At 44.6% G+C, this 22359-nt stretch overlaps 1 protein-coding gene across 2 annotated transcripts in view; it reads right to left on the reverse strand.

Moving 5' to 3' along the window:
- The window catches only part of LOC135564838 (myelin basic protein-like), a 52690-nt gene that overhangs the window by 3113 nt on the left and 27218 nt on the right, over nt 1-22359 (reverse strand). For both annotated transcript variants that reach the window (XM_065010901.1, XM_065010910.1), the window contains exon 3: nt 19700-19787. In XM_065010901.1, coding sequence (XP_064866973.1) covers nt 19700-19787 — 88 coding nt within the window. The remainder of the gene's footprint in view (nt 1-19699; nt 19788-22359) is intronic.

Genomic DNA, 22359 nt, shown 5'->3' on the forward strand with positions numbered 1-22359 from the left:
AGGGCGGGAACGCTGATTAAATAAAGTCTCTCTCACACACTCTCCCTGGCAAATAAGTTAAGAGCACGGTTCCCTCCACACATAACCGAGCTTAATCTCACTCCGTTTTCTATTGGGAAGCGCTGTGAGTCACATGCTCAGGACAAGTGTAGCGCATCGCCACGCCGCCGTTCAACAATTGTGAACGATTACATTTCATTAACTACATTGCTGTAAGACACAGAGTTGTGTCACAAACATCAGCCCCACTTTATACGCAATATACTGTACATTGTAAGGCCCTAACGAAGTGGCACTGGAATGTCGAAAGCAGGCCCAAAGCAAAAACCCTACAAATAAACATTTGCGTCATCTTTGGGGAAAACAAGACTCAAAGAGCCTAAAAAAAAGCCAGGTGAAAAGTGAGGTACAGGGATCGAAAGAGAGAGAGAAAAAAAGAGGCGGTTTATCCACAGCGTGCCCCTTCATTAGATTAACACAGCCATGCTTACCCCTCTCCCCAAGCAAAGATGCACTAGCAGAGATAGCGGGGGATGATAAAACACTGGTGCTTGTCAACAACATGAAAGGGAAATGAATGGGCGGGCTGACGCAGAACACTGAGGGGGGGTAGAAAGGTCTCTACAGAGCTGCTCGGGGTTTTGCAATGTAACACGCTGCGCTCACTTTTCTTGATCTCTTGCTCTTCCGATGAGAACATCTAATGAGGCTCTCACGGGCAACGTGTCCGTCACAGGTGAGGCTGAGGCAGGCACAGGGCCTGGCTGGAGACAGGTGATAGGCCTTGGTTGAAATGGTTGAAAAGCACACAGCCACTCATCGTGTCACAGTACATATTCTCTGGGGAGACGGACCACTTCAAAATCAGGCCTGTTATTGATCTACACTCTTAGAAAGAAAAAAGAAAAGGCGCTATCTAAAACCAAAACGGCTTCTTCGGCTGTCTCCATGCCCTTTAAAGTCAGAGAAGCCTTTAAAAGAATCCCATTTGGTTCCATGTGGAACCCTTTCCAAAGAGGGTTCCACCTGGAACCAAAAGTGGTTCTCCTATGGAGATGGCCGCAGAACCCTTTTGGAAGCCTTTTTTCTAAGAGTGTACTTTAAATATGTGCTTATTTACCAAGCTATGACTAATCCATAACAAGAAGCTCTGTAGTGCCCGAGTGAGAGGAGAAGAAGGAGAAGCGACAACCCACAGTGACAAACAGACAAGAGAGGAGAGGAAAGAAATGCAGCGAGTGGGCCTTGGATCTCAATCTCTCTCCTCATGGGCCCCTGTAGTGCAGAGGACGGTTTAGCCTTCTGGTGGACCAGCGTCTGTAACGACAACAAGGAGCCAGCTAGGATCCACCCATAGTGGTGGGACCCAGGCACGGGAAATATTCCTCTAAGAAGCAGCTATGTGGCCCTTGACCAGACCACCCACCCAGGAGTAAAAAACTGCCACCACCCACTCTGTCACAGCATTCATCATGGATCCCGGACCTCCGCCCACAGGCCCCGGGGAGAATGACCCTCTGTCTTCAGACTCGTCAGGCATTCATGGACAGGCTGTCCTCCGGAGATTTCTCAGTGGCAGATAGAGGAGATGCTAAACCCCTTATTTTTCGCCTCGGTCCTTGAACCGCCAAGCCCCTTGCATGACTTCTGTGATCTTCACTTCCTACAACTGCTCATTCCAAATGTGGAATCATGTGTACGTCAGAAATAACAGCTCAACCAAACCTGTGTACGCACTTAGAAAAACAGAGAACCCTTTTTGGTGCGAGGTACGAACCTTTTCCACAGAGGGTTTTTGGTTCAGCTTTTACCTGGAACCAAAAAGGGTTATACTTGGAACCAAAAAGGGTTCTCCCATGGGGAACAATGAAAGCATGTATGTGATATCAGCTTTTACCCAGGACAAAATTGATGATAAAAATGTGTCAGTGGTAGTGCCAATCTTCACTATTCAGCATGCACTCAGTGTTGAGGTTTACATCGTAATCTGATCTAGTCCCAGTGAGGCTGGCACCACTGCCAGCAATGGTGGAACCTCAACTCTTCTGTCAACACCGGCCAAAGCTTTTCGCACTGATCTGTTTACTGGCTAAGAACATATCACTCAGAGCATTATCTCTCTCAAGACTCTTTTTCTTTCAGTATTTTACTCCGTCTCTTTTACTCTCTTTCATTCTCCCTGTCTCTCTCTCCCTCGCTTTCTTTTACTCGCTCTCTCTCTCTCTCATGGGGTTTCTAGCCCATAATCTCTCCTCTCTCAAGTAAAAGGTGTTAGGTAACAACAGCACAGAACAGGACAGAGCAGGCAGATACAGCATCAACAGGTTGCTATTGATCAATCCACAGTGTGTGTGTGTGTGTGTGTGTGTATGTACAGGGACTTTGCCTTGCCATCTCCTAGACAAGACAGCTGTTTGTGTGAATGTGGGCTAACGCAGCCTCCATTTACAGTATGCCCATAGAATACACTAGTTAGTTTCCTCTCTCACCACCATTGTCTTGGATCAATGGCAAATTTAAACGGAAAAGGAGTAAATCCAGTCGGTGACAATGGATTTTGTTACGCCCCGAGCACAATCCACCATTATCCTGCTTTAGATGAACATATAGAACGTGGGCTTTTGTCTAATTGCTTCATTTCTTCTTGCTTCATTCTATTTCCTCTTTACGTTATGTTTCATTCTTTAAAGTCTAAGATGTTGGGGGAGGAGGGGGTGCTAAGCTGACATATGGAGTTATTTTAAGAAGGTCAAATCACATTTTCAATTTAAGGACCTCTTTAGGTAATAAAAAAAGTATAAAAAATTATTTGATAAAAATATAGATGTTGTCCTTGATTACTAAAACCCATAGAAAATCATTGAATAACATATTCCTAAATGGCAAAGAGGACAGTCAAAAAATGAATCATAAGAAACAAGGTTTTGAAGTTTCTGTCCTGAATCTAGGAGAGTGCAAAGCTGTCAACAAGACAGCTTGAACACTTTTTCTCATGATTCCATATGTGTTATTTCATAGTTTTGATGATTCACTATAGTTCTACAATGTAGAAAAAGGAAAGAATTAAGAAAATACCTGGTGTGAGCAGGTGTGTCCAAACTTTTGACTTATATACAGTTGAAGTCGGATGTTAACATAAACCTTAGCCAAATACTTTTAAACTCAGTTTTTCACAATTCCTGACATTTAATCCTAGTAAAAATTCCCTGTCTTAGGTTAGTTAGGATCACCACTTTATTTTAAGAATGTGAAATGTCAGAATAATAGTAGATAGAATGATTTATTTCAGCTTTTATTTCTTTCATCACATTCCCATTGGGTCAGAAGTTTACATACACTCAATTAGTATTTGGTAGCATTGCCTTTGAATTGTGTATCTTGGGTCAAATGTTTCCGGTAGCCTTCCACAAGCTTCCCACAATAAGTTGGGTGAATTTATTCCTCCTGACAGAGCAGGTGTAACTGAGTCAGGTTTGTAGGCCTCCTTGCTCGCCCACGTTTTTTTTTTCAGTTCTGCCCATGGGATTGAGATCAGGGCTTTGTGATGGCTACTCCAATACCTTGACTTTGTTGTCCTTAAGCCATTTTGCCACAACTTTGGAAGTATGCTTGAGGTCATTGTCCATTTGGAAGACCCATTTGCGACCAAGCTTTAACTTCCTGACTGATGTCTTGAGATGTTGCTTCAATATATCCACATAATTTTCTCTCCTCATGATGCCATCCATTTTGTGAAGTGCACCTGTCCCTCCTGCAGCAAAGCACCCCCACAACATGATGCTGACATCCCCGTGCTTCACGGTTGGGATGGTGTTCTTTGGCTTTCAAGACTCTGTAACGGATGTGAAATGGCTAGCTAGTTAGGGGTGGTGCGCGCTAATAGCGTTTCAATCGGTGACATCACTTGCTCTGAGACCTTGAAGTAGTGGTTCCCCTTGCTTTGTGGAGTGATGGGTAAACGAAGCTTCGTGGGTGACTGTTGTTGATGTGTGCAGAGGGTCCCTGGTTCGAGCCCGGTTATGTGCGAGGGGACGGACTAAAGTTATGTTACACCTCCCCCTTTTTCCTCCAAACATAACGATGGTCAATATGGCCAAACAGTTCTATTTTTGTTTCATCAGATCAGAGGATATTTCTCCAAAAAGTACGATCTTTTGTCCCCATGTGCAATTGCAAACCGTAGTCTGGCTTTTTTTAATGGTGGTTTTGGAGCAGTGGCTTCTTCCTTGCTGAGTGGCCTTTCGGGTTATGTCGATATACAGTGAGGCAAAAAAAGTATTTAGTAATCCACCAACTGTGCAAGTTCTCCCACTTAAAAAGACGAGAGGCCTGTAATGTTCATAATAGGTACACTTCAACTATGACAGACAAAATGAGAAAAAAATCCAGAAAATCACATTGTAGGATTTTTAATGAATTTCTTTGCAAATTATGGTGGAAAATAAGTATTTTTAAGTGGGAGAATTTGCACAATTGGTGGCTGACTAAATACTTTTTTGCCCCACTGTAGATACTTTTGTACCTGGTTCCTCCAGCATCTTCACATGGTCATTTGCTGTTGATGAACCAGACTTGTGGAGGTCTACAATTTTTTTTCTGAGATCTTTGCTGATTTCTTTTGATTTGCCTATGATGTCAAGCAAAGAGGCACTGAGTTTGAAGGTAGGCCTTGAAATACATCCACAGGTACACTTCCAATTGACTCAAATGATGTCAATTAGCCTATCAGAAGCTTCTAAAGCCATGACATAATTTTCTGGAATTTTCCAATCTGTTTAAAGTCACAGTCAACTTAGTGTATGTAAACTTCTGACCCACTGGATTTGTGATATAGTGAATTATAAGTGAAATAATCTGTCTGTAAACAATTGTTGGAAAAATTACTTGTGTCACACACAAAGTAGATGTCCTAACCGACTTGCTAAAACTATAGTTTGTTAACAAGACATTTTTGGAGTGGTTGAAAAACTAGTTTTAATGACTCCAACCTAGGTGTATGTAAACTTCAAACTTCAACTGTGTTTATATATATATAAATCTATATTTTTTATTTTGTCATTTTTTTATACATTCATAGAATATATATACTTCCATTCGTAAAAAAAAATAAAAATCCATACCAGTTACCTTCAGACGCATCCCGTGACACTTGTGGGGGTCATAGAGAACACCATTATGTTCGTTAGAATCTCCCCTTTCCAAGGTGGGGTCTCATTTGTTTGTGTTCGGACACAACCAGATACAAAGATTTTGATGGGGATTTGTTTTATTACATGTACTTTAACTTAGAATGACACACCGGTGCGAATCTAGGGGGTTGGATCCCTACATTGATTTCGCTAACAGGTTTTACAGATGGGGGTGTTACCAAGTGAGTCTTTTGCTCAAACATACCTTGGGGATATCTCATACTGCAACTTTTCCATGCTAATTCACAAAATGGTGCAAAAAAAATACGTTAAGCTTTTTGTCCATTTATCAAATATGGCTTGATTATGACTCTTGTTGTAGATGTCTTTTTTTTCAACTCTACTGGCATTACGAAAAAGACATTCCATTGTATGAGCCACAATAGTTTACATCATTTGAATTCATATTTTGCACTACCATGGAAATTGTTGCACCACCATACCAGATAGCCATTACGAATGTACCCATGAGTTTACTAGTCAAATTGCTACGAAGCTTCATCACGTTGTTCAATACGCTATCTGACCACTCGCATAATTAAATCACCATCCTGAGTGCTTGTGTCAAGTGGAGAGTCAGAAAAACACCATAAAAACAGACCATCTATACACATCTGAATCTACCATCTGCACTAGTATTGACAGGACAGCAAAACACAGCTCGCTCAATTTCCTGAAGACACTATCTTATCAGACAGGTTCACGGAAAGTTCAGAAAGCAATCGTCAAAAGCTATGTGACTCGCTCTGGCAAGTTTGTTAGGGAAGAAGCATCAGAAATCTGTCGACCTTGGGGGTGGGGAGAGTGAGAGAGGAGAGGAGACGAGACGTGACGAGAGGAGAGGAGAGGAGAGGAGAGGAGAGGAGAGGAGAGGAGAGGAGAGGAGAGGAGAGGAGAGGAGAGGAGAGGAGAGGAGAGGAGAGGAGAGGAGAGGAGAGGAGAGGAGAGGAGAGGAGAGAGAAAAGGAGAAAAAAAGAAAGAGAAAAGTGAGGAGAAAGAAAGAAAAAAGGGAAGAGAAAGAAAGAGAAGAGAAAGAAAATACAGAAAGAAAGACAGACAGATAAAGACAGAGAGATAAAGACAGAGACAGTGAGAGAATCTGAACAATGGTGTCAAAGCAGAGAACACTGGCCCAGTGATGAATGGTGGCTCTCAACAATCAACGCTTTTGAGTGGCGAGGAGCTCTGCTGTGGCAGTGCCAGGGTCTAGTGCCCGCTGTACCAGCTAGTGGTAGCCCCAGCCACCGAGACAAATGCCTGAGCCATCAGCCTCTTTTATATACGGCCTGACATAAGGCACAGCGAAAGACTGTAGCTAAATAATGGCCTGCCCAGCATTTCTATACATGACCCTAAGCATGATGGGATGTTAATTGATTAATTCACTCAGGAACCGCACCTGTGTGAAAGCACCTGCTTTCAATGTACTGTACATTGTATCCCTCATGTATTCAAGTGTTTCCATTATTTTGTCAGTTACCTGTAGATATAAAGAGAGAGAGGAACAAAGGACGGGAGAGAGAAAGAGAGACAAAACAGAGGAATTCTCTCCCAGTCTATGTTGTTAAAGTGCAAGCAGCAAACAATAAATGAATAAAGTACACAGAGCAGGCCCTGTTTTATCTGGATAAGGTGTCCAACATCCCTCGCAGTCTTGTCTGATAGACAAGAAAACTTTTAACAGACCCATAAGATAATCTAATTCCCTGGCATGTTGTGGTTCACTTTTCATTTGACATCCTGACCCTTGGAGCTTTACAATGGAGTTAGTAACGAACAGACAAACGAGCGATCGACGGATGGAGCGAAGGGAGCCAGGAGCACCCACTCATATCCTCTTCCCCTTCAGCCAGAACAGAAGAGCATAGAGCTCTTAACCCAATCAGCCCTGGGACAGACTAATGCAGTCTGCTGCAGCATAGGCAAGGCAACAGCACGCCCGTTAGAAAAGGCAGAGGACGAGCCAGGTCACAAATGCAATCAGAACCAAGACGCAAACATGAAATAAGTAATAATTGACTTATGGTGAAATCATTCAATTTTCTTGAATGAGGCAAGATGGTGGAGATCTTGAACGGAATTGCTTGTTCATAAAAGGTAGAAGACCCATGTCTATTCCTCTATTTTTCCCCTTCTTTTATAGCCAAGACATTCAGCAATTTATTCCAGTTGCTTTTGAATTAAATTCAATATCTGAATCGAGTCATTTGAGCTATTTTGACTTTCCCGGGTTAAGGTTGACTACTTGAGCACACAGTTTTGGTTTCATAATGTCGGTCCCACAGACTTTGGCCACACTTTCCTTGAGCTTAAAGAGCAAACGCAGTTCAAGTGGATCGAAAAAGATATATACACAAACGTGGCCTGAACCCTTCTCCAGCAGGAGAAAACATTCACCTGCATTGGGATATGCTCAGAGAGCCTCTCACATCCCTGTGACGACCCTTAGGCCTAGACCACCCTGTCCTCAGTGAAAGAGAACCACAGCGACAATACGACGAGAGATCTTGATTAGAATCTCCCAGCTAATGTTGGTTTAATTCTATTCCGAGAAGAGGGGACGGACGGACGGAGTGACAGACTGACAGGCAGGGAAGAGGGTCAGCTAAGGAAACCCAGACAGGTCAGGAGGATCTGGAGCCAGGACGGACACAGACGGACCTGGACTGTGGCTGCAGCCTGAGTGTAGGCCCCGGAGCAGACCTAGGTAATGGAGCCATAATGGCCTTTTAACAGCACACAAATGCTGACTGGGGTGTGTTTGCTCAGGACTGGAAAACGAATGCAAAGTCTGTTAACAGAAAGTGTGGCGTGGATACGTTAGAGACCTTATCGCTTGAGAGGCCTCAGCGACAGGAGAGGTTTGCTGATGCCAACTCAAACAGAACACACCACTAAACTGGCTCTCACAAACCACTTTAACCATGGCAATTTGGTGGGAAATTCCATATTTTTTTACTCTCCGTACCAAGCCGTCAAATTGTTTCGGTCAATGTGCTTGAGAGCAATAATGAATGTTCTTTCCTCTCTCGAAGTTGATAAGAGTTCTAGAAAGAGGCATTTGACAAAATAACAGAGTGCTAAACAGCCTGTTAAGAACGGTTTGATATTAACAACACCTGATAAAAACAGCACACCATAAAAGAGCCTGGACTACAGACTGACACGAGATCAGGATCCATCAAACCTGAATGTTACATACCTGTTGTGTCAGTGCCCTAACAAAGCCCACACTTCTAATATAATAATAACAACAACAACAACAATAATAATAGTAATAATTGGATAATTTCTCTCATTGACATGACATTTTGTTTTGCAAGAGAGAGCTGTCAATTCAACAATGAAAAGATCGAGCCCCAAAATCTCTCTCTCTGTCCTTTGGCCGATGTTGCTTATCTTCATGAATCAAAAAGCCAATCCAGTGATTTTCTCTATACAGGTTGCCACCAGGTGAGTTGCATACGAACAGCTTTGAAGCGCATCCCTATAAAAAGTTGATGAGGGCTGCAGGGATAATAATTGCATTCGATGTGTCAGGGTAAGTGTCTCCTTTCTTAATGAGATCAACGACTTTCAACTGCATCGGAACTCTCTCAAATCCCTTAACACTTTATAGCAGAACCTGAGCCGGGCTAAAGTTCCAGTTAAAGAAAGAGCTTCCTCATTTTCAACTTTGTACGGTATAAACAAAAGGGTATCATCCCACTCCTAGTCCCTTCCGCCACCTTCCTGAAATCATAATTTGTCACCCGTTGAACGTCACTGGTGGGTGATCATTTTGTGACTTCCAAAATATGTTTTCCCTCCGTCTCAGAATCAGCAAGGTACACGGACAGACAAATGTTTATGTTTAAAAGTTGACAAGTTGTGTATGTTGTTCTAGGATCAGGTGATACTACATCTTACCTCCCCAGGTTAAAACAGGGTTCCCTTTAGGTGGGGGGGTTTGAAACAACCGATTTTTGATTGGAGAGCCTAGACCGACACAGCATTGATCAATGACAAGTGTATAACTCATGGGACATGAATTGGCTGCAGGTGGATCTCTAGTTACGGCTCAATCTAAATGCTGTGCACTAACATCCCCAGCTGATAACAAGGTGCATTATTGAGGATGAAAGGATACCTGCCAATAACAGAACATCTCACTGTCAGGTGCATGAATACAGACTCACCTGCATGCACACGCGCACAGGGGCGAATGTAAGCAAGAATGCGCATGCACCAACTCACACACACACAAACAAACAAAACACACTAGATCAGTCAATAATCCCAGTTACATGCCACATCTCATGCTTCTTGACCTGTAGTTAACCTTGTTCCCCAACCCTGAATCCCTCCCTCCGCCCATCTCCTCTCCTCTCCTCCACACACACCGAGAGACACAGAGAAAATGGCTTTTCTATTGATCTGGTGCCCATTGTAACCAAGGCACACTGAGCTTTCATCTCTTGTTCTGCTACTTGGGGGCACTCTCTACCTTTCCTCTCCCTCCCTGCTCTCTCTCCCTGCTCTCTCTCCCTGCTCTCTCGGTTTCTCTCCTCCCTCAGTCCCCCGCTTTCTCTCACTTCCTTCCCTCCGCTCATTCCTGGCCTCTTTCTCTGTCTCCCTGCCCAATCTCCCTTCCCTCTCTAACATACAGCTCTCTATTACCTGGTTCTCTTTGCGTTCTCTACCTTTTCTCACTCTCTTCCCCCTCTGTCTTCCCTCACTCCCTTACTAATCTTCTCCTCCTTCTCTCAATGAGAGACGTGACGAAAGCCCTAAGACCTTCCTTTGCACTGTGCCACACGAGAAGCACTAGGGTCATCATTACCCTTACAGAATAACAGGCAGTGGCCTTCTCCGCCCCCTGCCTACCTCACACCTCTCCCCATTAATTAGTGTTGTCTTTGTGTCTCCATGTGTATGGTGATCAGAGGCAGTGGTGCGCCACAGGGGTCAGCTTTGAGCTGCTTGTTTGTTGTTCGGCTCCCAGTCGATACGGTGTTCCAGGGGTGTGCTCATGTGCAGGAACACAAAGAACATTTCTCCAACGCCACGGGTGCAACAGCCAGACCTCAGCTCTTTTAATCAGAACTGATAAATGGTGAAAAGGGGGAGAGAATGACCGTTTGCTGTTCAATTCACAGTGTCTGGTGTGTTGTGACTGAGGCTTTTGATTCAGGATTTGATAGACATTTACATTTAAGTCATTTAGCAGACGCTCTTATCCAGAGCGACTTACAAATTGGTGCATTCACCTTATGACATCCAGTGGAACAGTAGTGCATCTAAATCTTTTAAGGGGGGGCGAGAGGGATTACTTTATCCTATCCTAGGTATTCCTTAAAGAGGTGGGGTTTCAGGTGTCTCCGGAAGGTGGTGATTGACTCCGCTGTCCTGGCGTCATGAGGGAGTTTGTTCCACCATTGGGGGGCCAGAGCAGCGAACAGTTTTGACTGGGCTGAGCGGGAACTGTACTTCCTCAGTGGTAGGGAGGCGAGCAGGCCAGAGGTGGATGAACGCAGTGCCCTTGTTTGGGTGTAGGGCCTGATCAGAGCCTGGAGGTACTGAGGTGCCGTTCCCCTCACAGCTCCGTAGGCAAGCACCATGGTCTTGTAGCGGATGCGAGCTTCAACTGGAAGCCAGTGGAGAGAGCGGAGGAGCGGGGTGACGTGAGAGAACTTGGGAAGGTTGAACACCAGACGGGCTGCGGCGTTCTGGATGAGTTGTAGGGTTTAATGGCACAGGCAGGGAGCCCAGCCAACAGCGAGTTGCAGTAATCCAGACGGGAGATGACAAGTGCCTGGATTAGGACCTGCGCCGCTTCCTGTGTGAGGCAGGGTCGTACTCTGCGGATGTTGTAGAGCATGAACCTACAGGAACGGGCCACCGCCTTGATGTTAGTTGAGAACGACAGGGTGTTGTCCAGGATCACGCCAAGGTTCTTAGCGCTCTGGGAGGAGGACACAATGGAGTTGTCAACCGTGATGGCGAGATCATGGAACGGGCAGTCCTTCCCGGGAGGAAGAGCAGCTCCGTCTTGCCGAGGTTCAGCTTGAGGTGGTGATCCGTCATCCACACTGATATGTCTGCCAGACATGCAGAGATGCGATTCGCCACCTGGTCATCAGAAGGGGGAAAGGAGAAGATTAATTGTGTGTCGTCTGCATAGCAATGATAGGAGAGACCATGTGAGGTTATGACAGAGCCAAGTGACTTGGTGTATAGCGAGAATAGGAGAGGGCCTAGAACAGAGCCCTGGGGGACACCAGTGGTGAGAGCACGTGGTGTGGAGACGGATTCTCGCCACGCCACCTGGTAGGAGCGACCTGTCAGGTAGGACGCAATCCAAGCGTGGGCTGCGCCGGAGATGCCCAACTCGGAGAGGGTGGAGAGGAGGATCTGATGGTTCACAGTATCGAAGGCAGCCGATAGGTCTAGAAGGATGAGAGCAGAGGAGAGAGAGTTAGCTTTAGCAGTGCGGAGCGCCTCCGTGATACAGAGAAGAGCAGTCTCAGTTGAATGACTAGTCTTGAAACCTGACTGATATGGATCAAGAAGGTCATTATGAGAGAGATAGCGGGAGAGCTGGCCAAGGACGGCACGTTCAAGAGTTTTGGAGAGAAAAGAAAGAAGGGATACTGGTCTGTAGTTGTTGACATCGGAGGGATCGAGTGTAGGTTTTTTCAGAAGGGGTGCAACTCTCGCTCTCTTGAAGACGGAAGGGAGGTAGCCAGCGGTCAGGGATGAGTTGATGAGCGAGGTGAGGTAAGGGAGAAGGTCTCCGGAAATGGTCTGGAGAAGAGAGGTGGGGATAGGGTCAAGCGGGCAGGTTGTTGGGCGGCCGGCCGTCACAAGACGCAAGATTTCATCTGGAGAGAGAGGGGAGAAAGAGGTCAGAGCACAGGGTAGGGCAGTGTGAGCAGAACCAGCGGTGTCGTTTGACTTAGCAAACGAGGATCGGATGTCGTCGACCTTCTTTTCAAAATGGTTGACGAAGTCATCTGCAGAGAGGGAGCAGGAGGGAGGAGAAGGTGGCAAAGAGCTTCCTAGGGTTAGAGGCAGATGCTTGGAATTTAGAGTGGTAGAAAGTGGCTTTAGCAGCAGAGAGAGAAGAGGAAAATGTAGAGAGGAGGGAGTGAAAGGATGCCAGGTCCGCAGGGAGGCGAGTTTTCCTCCATTTCCGCTCGGCTGCCCGGAGCCCTGTTCTGTGAGCTCGCAATGAGTCGTCGAGCCACGGAGCGGGAGGGGAGGACCGAGCCGGCCTGGAGGATAGTGGACATAGAGAGTCAAAGGATGCAGAAAGGGAGGAGAGGAGGGTTGAGGAGGCAGAATCAGGAGATAGGTTGGAGAAGGTTTGAGCAGAGGGAAGAGATGATAGGATGGAAGAGGAGAGAGAGTAGGGGGAGAGAGAGCGAAGGTTGGGACGGCGCGATACCATCCGAGTAGGGGCAGTGTGGGAAGTGTTGGATGAGAGCGAGAGGGAAAAGGATACAAGGTAGTGGTCGGAGACTTGGAGGGGAGTTGCAATGAGGTTAGTGGAAGAACAGCATCTAGTAAAGATGAGGTCGAGCGTATTTCCTGCCTTGTGAGTAGGGGGGGAAGGTGAGAGGGTGAGGTCAAAAGAGGAGAGGAGTGGAAAGAAGGAGGCAGAGAGGAATGAGTCAAAGGTAGACGTGGGGAGGTTAAAGTCGCCCAGAACTGTGAGAGGTGAGCCGTCCTCAGGAAAGGAGCTTATCAAGGCATCAAGCTCATTGATGAACTCTCCGAGTTCCTCCGAACCTGGAGGGCGATAAATGATAAGGATGTTAAGCTTGAAAGGGCTGGTAACTGTGACAGCATGGAATTCAAAGGAGGCGATAGACAGATGGGTAAGGGGAGAAAGAGAGAATGACCACATGGGAGAGATGAGGATCCCGGTGCCACCACCCCGATGACCAGAAGCTCTCGGGGTGTGCGAGAACACGTGGGCAGACGAAGAGAGAGCAGTAGGGGTAGCAGTGTTATCTGTGGTGATCCATGTTTCCGTCAGTGCCAAGAAGTCGAGGGACTGGAGGGAGGCATAGGCTGAGATGAACTCTGCCTTGTTGGCCGCAGATCGGCAGTTCCAGAGGCTACCGGAGACCTGGAACTCCACGTGGGTCGTGCGCGCTGGGACCACCAGATTAGGGTGGCCGCGGCCACGCGGTGTGGAGCGTTTGTATGGTCTGTGCAGAGAGGAGAGAACAGGGATAGACAGACACATAGTTGACAGGCTACACAAGAGGCTACGCTAATGCAAAGGAGATTGGAATGACAAGTGGACTACACGTCTCGAGTGTTCAGAAAGTTAAGCTTACGTAGCAAGAATCTTATTGACTAAAATGATTAAAATGATACAGTACTGCTGAAGTAGGCTAGCTGGCAGAGGCTGCGTTGTTGACTATGTAGGCTAGCTGGCAGTGGCTGCGTTGTTGACACTACACTAATCAAGTCGTTCCGTTGAGTGTAATAGTTTCTACTGTGCTGCTATTCGGGGCTAGCTGGCTAGCTGGCAGTGTTGATTACGTTACGTTGCGTTAAAAGAACGACAATAGCTGGCTAGCTAACCTAGGAAATCGCTCTAGACTACACAATTATCTTTGATACAAAGACGGCTATGTAGCTAGCTATGTAGCTAGCTACGATCAAACAAATCAAGCCGTTGTACTGTAATGAAATGAAATGAAAAATGTGATACTACCTGTGGAGCGAAGCGAAATGCGACTGGGTTGTTGAGTGCGGAAGTTCTGTTCGGTAGACGTTGGCTAGCTGTTGGCTAGCTAGCAGTGTCTCCTACGTTAAGGACGACAAATAGCTGGCTAGCTAACCTCGGTAAATTAAGATAATCACTCTAAAACTACACACTCTAAACTACACAATTATCTTGGATACGAAGACAGCAAAGACAACTATGTAGCTAGCTAACACTACACTAATCAAGTCGTTCAGTTGAGTGTAATAGTTGTGCTGCTAATCGGTAGACGGTGGACGTTAGCTAGCTGGCTAGCTGCAGGGCAGATAGCAGTGTAGACTGCGTTAGGACGACGAAATACGATAATTACGCAATTATCTATGATACAAATACGGCTATGTAGCTAGCTAAGAAGAAATTGCTAAGATTAGACAAATCAAACCGTTGTACTATAATGAAATGTAATGAAATGTAATACTACCTGCGGACCGAGTGCGGATGCGACCGCTCGCTCCAACCCGGAAGTGTCATAGAGGATCAATTAGATGATATTCCATCCGATTGTGTCAGGTTAAACATATGCTGAAATATGTCGAGGCTACCTTACATTCGCATTTTTCCTTTGATCGTTAGGCGAAGCCATTGTACGAGGGATAAAGGGGGTTCTCAAAAAATATTGTTTTATCTTGCGATAAATATGTACAGTTGAAGTTGGAAGTTGACATACACCTTAGCCAAATACATTTAAACTCAGTTTTTCACAATTCCTGACGTTTAATCATAGTAAAATTCCCTGTCTTAGGCCAGTTAGGATCACCACTTTAATTAAGAATGTGAAATGTCAGAAAAATAGTAGAGAGAATTGATTTATTTCAGCTTTTATTTCTTTCATCACATTCCCAGTGGGACAGAAGTTTGCATACAATCAATTAGTATTTGGTAGCATTGCCTTTAAATTGTAACTTGGGTCAAACATTTCGGGTAGCCTTCCACAAGGTTCCCACAATAAGTTTGGCCCATTCCTCCTGACAGAGATGCTGTAACTGAGTCAGGTTTGTAGGCCTCCTTGCACACACATACACTTTTTCAGTTCCGCACACAAATTTTCTATGGGATTGAGGTCAGGGCTTTGTGATGGCCACTCCAATACCTGGACTTTGTTGTCCTTAAGCCATTTTGCCACAGTTTTGGAAGTATGCTTGGGGTCATTGTACATTTCCCCAAAAAGTATGATCTTTGTCCCCATGTGCAGTTCCAATCCGTAGTCTGGCTTTTTTATGGCGGTTTTGAAGCAGTGGCTTCTTCCTTGCTCAGGGGCCTTTCAGGTTATGTCAATATAGTCGTTTTACTGTGGATATAGATACTTTTGTACCCGTTTCCTCCAGCATCTTCACAAGGTCCTTTGCTGGTTTTCTGGGATTGATTTGCACTTTGATTTGCACCAAAGTACATTCATCTCTAGGAGACAGAACACATATCCTTCCTGAGCGGTATGACGGCTGCGTGGTCCCATGGTGTTTATACCTGCGTACTATTGTTTGTACAGATGAACATGGTACCTTCAGGTATTTGGAAATTGCTCCCAAGGATGAACCAGACTTGTGGAGGTCTACAATTTTTTTCTGAGGTCTTGGCTGATTTCTTTTGATTTTCCCATGATGTCAAGCAAAGAGGCAGTGAGTTTGAAGGTAGGCCTTGAAATACATCCACAAGTACACCTCCAATTGACTCAAATGATGTCTTGTGTCATGCACAAAGTAGATGTCCTAACCGACTTGCCAAAACTATAATTTGTTAAACAAGTTGAAAAAACGAGTTTTAATGACTCCCACCTAAGTGTATGTAAACTTCCGACCTCAACTGTATGAGTGACTGAAGCAGACTTAGATTTTCTAAATTGAAAGATACACTACATCACCAAATGTATGTGGAAACCCCTTGAAATTAGTGGATTTGGGCTATTTCAGCCATGCTCGTTGCTGACAGGTGTATAAAATTGAGCACACCGCCATGCAATCTCCATAGACAAACACTGGCAGTAGAATGGCCCGTACTGAAGAGCTCAGTGACTTTCAACGTGGCACCGTCATAGGATGCAAACTTTCCAAAAAGTCAGTTCATAAAATTTCTGCCCTGCTAGAGCTGCCCCGGTCAACTAAGTGCTGTTGTTGTGAAGTGGAAACGCCTAGGAGCAACAACGGCTCAACCGCGAAGTGGTAGGCCACACAAGCTCACAGAACGCGACCGCCGTATGCTGAAGTGGGTAGCGTGTGAAAAATCATCCGTCCTTGGTTGCAACACTCCCTAAAGAGTTCCAAACTGCCTCTGGAAGCAAAGTCAGCACAAGAACTGTTCGTTGGGAGCTTCATGAAATGGGTTTCCATGGCTGAGCAGCCGCACACAAGCCTAAGATCACCATGCGCAATGCCAAGTGTCAGTTGGAGTGGTGTAAAGCTCGCTGCCATTGGACTCTGGAGCAGTGGAAATGCGTTCTCTGGAGTGATGAATCTGGGTTTGTGTGGATGCCAGGAGAACGGTACCTGCCCCAATGCAGTGCCAACTGTAAAGTTTGGTGGAGGAGGAATAATGGTCTGGGGCTGGTTTCATGGGTCGGGCTAGGGCCCTTAGTTCCAGTGAAGGGAAATATTTATGCTAAAGCATACAATGACATTGTAGACCATTTTGTGCTTCCAACTTTGTGGCAACAGTTTGGGTAAGGCCCTTTCCTGTTTCAGCATGACAATGCACCTGTGCAAAGGTCCATACAGAAATGGTTTGTCGAGATCGGTGTGGAAGAACTTGACTGGCCTGCACAGAGCACTGACCTCAACCCCATCAAACACCTTTGTAATTGGAACGCCGACTGCGAGTCAGGCCTAATCGCCCAACATCAATGCCGACCTCACTAATGCTCTTGAAGCTGAATGGAAGCGACGTTACAATATCTAGTGGAAAGCCTTCCCAGAAGAGTGGAGGCTGTTATAGCAGCAAAGGGGGGACCAACTCCATATTAATGCCCATGATTTTGTAACAAGATGTTCGACAAGGAGGTGTTTGGCCATGTACTGTAGGTTTCATCCATTACACATGGGATCTAAATGACATATACAAAACAATTCAATTCAAGTAGGCAAAATGCAATTGTAAAAAAAAAAAGTAGATGACGAGACGTCTTGTTTCTTCTCATTGAATAAAACTTTAATTATAGACTGATGTACAGTATCAGTCAAAAGATTTGTCCAATCTACACATTCCAGGGTTTTTCTTTATGTCAATTAACAGGTGTGCCTTGTTAAAAGTTCATTTGTGGAATTTCCTTCCTTCTTAATGCATTTGAGCCAATCAGTTTTGACACGGTAGGGGTGGTATACAGAAGATAGGTAAAAGACCATGTCCATATTATGGCAAGAACAGCTCAAAAAAGCGAAGAGAAACGACAGTCCATTATTACTTGAAGACATGAAAGTCAGTCAATCCGTAAAATTTCAAGAACTTTGAATGTTTTTCAAGTGCAGTCGCAAAAACCATCAAGCGCTATGATGAAATTGAGGACCGCCACAGGAAAGGAAGGCCCAGAGTTACCTCTGCTGCAGCGGATAATATGTTTTAAATGTTACATTTAACCTTTATTTAACTAGGCAAGTCAGTTAAGACCAAATTCTTATTTATAATGACGGCCTACATCGGCAAAACCCGGACGATGCTGGGCCAATTGTGCGCCGCCCTATGGGACTCCCAATCACAGCCAGTTGTGACACAGCCTGGAATCAAACCAGGGAGTCTGTAGTGACACCTCTAGCACTGAGATGAAGTGCCTTAGACCGCTGCACCACTCGGGAGCCCAACTAAGGTTAAGTTCATTAGGGTTACCAGCCTCAGAAATTGCAGCCCAAATAAAAATAAGTTCAAGAAACAGACACATCTCAACATCAACTGTTCAGAGGAGACCGCGTCAATCAAGCCTTCATGGTCAAATTGCTGCAAAGAAACCACTACTAAAGGACACCAATAATAAGAAGAGACTTGCTTGGACCATTAAACACGATCAATAGACATTAGACCGGTGGAAATCTGTCCTTTGGTCTGATGAGTCCAAATGTGAGATTTTTGGTTCTGTTTCTTTGTGAGATGCAGAGTAGGTGAACGGATGATCTCCACATGTGTTGTTCCCACCGTGAAGCATGGAGGAGGAGGTGTGATGGTGCATTGCTGGTGACACGGTCAGTGATTTATTTAGAATTCAAGGCACACTTAACCAGCATGGCTACCATATTATTATGCAGCGATACACCATCCCATCTGGTTTGTGCATAGTGGGACTATCATTTGTTTTTCAACAGGACAATGACCCAACACACCTCCAGGCTGTGTAAGGGCTATTTGACTAAAAAGGAGATTGATAGAATGCTGCATCAGATGACCTGTCTTCCACATCACCTGACCTCAACCCAATTGAGATGGTTTGGGATGAGTTGGACCACATAGTGAAGGAAAAGCAGCCAACAAGTGCTCAGCATATGTGGGAACTCCTTCAAGACTGTTGGAAAAGTATTCTAGGTGAAGCTGGTTGAGAGAATACCAAACGTGTGTAAAGCTGTCAGAGGCAAAGTGTGGCTACTTTGAAGAATCTAAAATATATATTTGTTGAAAAATGTACATGATTCCATATGTGTTATTTCACAGTTTTGAGTCTTCACTATTATTCTACAATGTGGAAAATAGTAAAAATAAAGAAAAACCTTTGAATAAGTAGGTGTGTCCAAACTTTTGACTGGTACTGTATGTCCACCTAATTTGATATAACACTTCATGGGAAACCTCATCTGCATGTAAAATGTAAATTAACTCACACCAGAATTTCTAAAGTGCACTGTTTGCCTCCTTACTGGTAGCAATCTCCATCACTGTAGAGAAATCACGAGTAGCCAACCATCTATGACTCTCAGCCAGCTTTCTGTGGCTCTGCTATAACACAATGGATTCTGCCCTCACCTGTTAAGTTGGAGTACTACATTTAGGGCACAATCATCTTTTTATACATTCCTTGTATTTCTACACGTTTTATTTATCTAGGCATACCCTGGGATGCACCCGCAATGTATACAAACTGTGCAAAGCTCTCAATTCACTGTTAGAGCAGACAGTCCAAGTAGCCTAGAGGAGTAGAGGTGGATGAAAAACAATCTTCATTTACAGGTTGACAGAGAGTGGAGGGAGGGAACAGGGGATGTAAGCACTCTTTCCATTACCAGGTTGGGTCACACCCATCACCATTAGCAATGAATCCCTGGGCCACGGATACCTTGTCATCACCCGGGTTCCTTCACTGAAAGATACTCTGCATTGAGAGATGGGCTGCATGTGTGTTATGCTGTTATGAAGCACTGCATTTTTTTCTGCTGATGAAAATACATTTAAGAGCATTGCTTGAAGTGGACCAGTGCTGACTGGTATAGAGTACCAGCAACTCAAATTGTCTGCTTTAGTACCAGCACCCCTTGCAAAATATTGGCACCCAAGTGTACCGGCAGCCAAAATGAGGACCGTCACCTATTTTTATTCGACTTGAAGCAATGTTTAAGAGAGCTTTTCGGGTGAGGGGCTCTCAGATAAGGCATTTAGGGAACACTTTTTTACTACAACCTTTAAATCATTATGAAGCAACAGCGTTGGAGCGTAACCACGACAACCCTTTACATCTTTTGTAACAGTATGTATTATGGCTGACGTTGCTTTGTGTGGGCTCGTTCTTTACCAAAAACTGGCATACAACTGAAACGGCTGAAATAAAATAAAAACTCCTTACCAAAGACCTCATCTTGTGATTCGGGTTCTGCCATGATCTCACCAATGGGTGCTGGTTCTATGGTCTGTTCTGCTTCTGGTGACGAAGGCTTTTAAAAGAGAGAGAGAGCACAAACAGAAAGAGGTGAGCTGAGATACCATGGCAACAGAGCAGAGAGCCTTTTCATTATCAGCCACATGGAGCCGAATCTGATATTTGTTTAGAGGCTTACCTGAATTATCGCAGCACACAAAAGTCAGACACATTTGCAGTATTTTTGGGACGTTCTTATTATCATAAAAGCATTGCTAAATGCATTAACCCCCCTCTCCTCTAGACACTTACACACACCTACGCCATCACATCACTGAGTGTACAAAACATTAAGGACACCCACTTTCCCCCCTCAGAACAGCCTCAAATCGCTGGGGCATGGACTCTACAAGGTGTCGAAAGCCTTCCACAGAGATGCTGGCCACTGTTGACTCCAATGCTTCCCACAGTTGTGCCAAGTTGGCTGTATATCCTTCGGGTGGTGAACCACTCTTGATACACACGGGAAACTGTTGAGCGTGAAAAAGCCAGCAGCATTGCAGTTCTTGACACACTCAAACCGGTGTGCCTGGCACCTACCACCATACCCCGTTCAAAGGCACTTAAATATTTTGTCTTGCCAATTCACCCTGTGAATGGCACACATACACAATCAATTGTCTCGAAGCATAAAAATCCTTATTTAACCGGTCTCCTCCTTTTCATCACAGATTGAAGTGGATTTAACAAGGGGCATAAATAAGGGATCATACATAGACTTAACTGGTGAATCCAGGTGAAAGCTATGTCATGGAAAGTACACTCAGTGTAAATGCACACACAAACACAAAAACACACGTGCAAACACACACATACGCACACATTAAAAAATATATATATATATTAGAAATATAGAAAATTGTCCCTCTGTGTTCAGAATATTATGGTGACTCAGTTGGACTGAGATTGTGTTCTTTTTCAAGCATACCAGGCAAGTCAATAGCGTCTTTCGTATCCCGTTCCATCAATTCCAAATCAAATGTACCATTATCTGAGCACTGGGTGGTACATTAACTTTACTTTGAATCTTACAATATACTGTATTATTTCCCATTAGACACCATTCGAAACATTTTGAAATCCCCTTTCCAGTCACATTTCCCATCTCCTTCCAGAAATATAATACACATCCTCTCTTCTCGGACTGCTTTTTATCACAAACCGTGGGGGATTTTAAAAACGCGGCTATTTCAACAAAGTGGGCCATGCAGCCGCGAGTGGCGGCCTAGCCTGCTTGTCACCGTCCGCAGGTAGGAGCTGACGACGTGACTTCTTTGCACCTGCTTATCATAATAGGAGGGATGATATTTCTATCTTGTTGAGAAGAGCATCCCAGGGGGAGAGGAAAGACGGAGGGATGGAGGGAAGCTGCACATCTACACAGAACGAGATAAGGCCAGCCACTCGCACCACAATGAAGGGGGAATCAAATTCAACTTTTTGAGGAGGGCCGAGGCAGAGGTTAATGCTAAATCAAGCAGCATAATAGCTACTCTCGCTGCAGAAATAGGTAAGACTGGGAGAATATGCAATCTCAACCAGAATCTGTCTGTTCTCTGTATTCAATGGGGTTCTTCATATAAAGCATGCCTATCTGTTTCTCCAAGGTTATGCATGTCGGTCTGATATTTCTTGAAATGCTACCTTTTGAAAATGTCTGTATCTGATTTCAATTGGATGGGCTTTCAAATGGATGTATATAAAAAGATGAGCTGGTTCCCCTTTTTTCCATGTGTAGTTTCCAAAAGCTTTCTAAGCTCTTATAGTCTGGGGGGATTTGGAGTGTAGTGATTGAAGTAGGGTTGCAAAGGGTCGGAAACTTTCCGGAAATCGTCCATGGTTAAGCCCGGGAATTTGGGGAATTTTGCTTAAATTCATCAAAAAAAGTTAGCTTATAACAGTGAACCTTTTTTGTGGGATACAGATAAGGCAATTCTGGGTCTTGTGGCATATTTTGGTTAAACTATCCCCAACTCAATGGAATTGCAACCCTCTGGATGCACAGTGCATTCTTCCATCACATGTGCAGTGCACTCTTCCATCACATGTACAGCTCATTCTCAAGATCTTGCACACTAATGAGATGCTATTGAGCCCACACTACTACACTGTCTGAGCCAAGGACTACATGCTTTCTGGTAAGTTTTGATTACAATACTGGGTGGGGGGGGGGGGGGATATATTTTATATGACATACAGGATGTTTTGTTAACTAGTAAATAGTAGCCTACAGCAAAGTGTGTTTAGTTTTTTTTAGTTCGTTTTTGCTACCATGTGGGTTTTAGCTTGCTTGAGCCTGCTAACTGAGGATTGTTAATTCACCTGTTCCCATACAGGTTTCATTTTAAAACATGTATCTTACAAAGGAGTTGTTTAATCTAACTGCTGTGTACATTTGCAAATACTGTGCCAAATCATGTGTGAAGAATGCAACAAAGAAGCAGAATCATCTGGCCAAGTGCATAAAGTTCCCTCTGCGCTCACAACAAGCAACCTCTGACAAAAGTCCCTCTACTTATATTCGAGGTGAAAATGATGAATCAGACACCTTATCACTAGCAACAGCTCATGGTCCTCCTGGAATCAGA

This window comes from Oncorhynchus nerka, linkage group LG3 (assembly GCF_034236695.1).
Source record: "Oncorhynchus nerka isolate Pitt River linkage group LG3, Oner_Uvic_2.0, whole genome shotgun sequence".
Classification (NCBI taxonomy): domain Eukaryota; kingdom Metazoa; phylum Chordata; class Actinopteri; order Salmoniformes; family Salmonidae; genus Oncorhynchus; species Oncorhynchus nerka.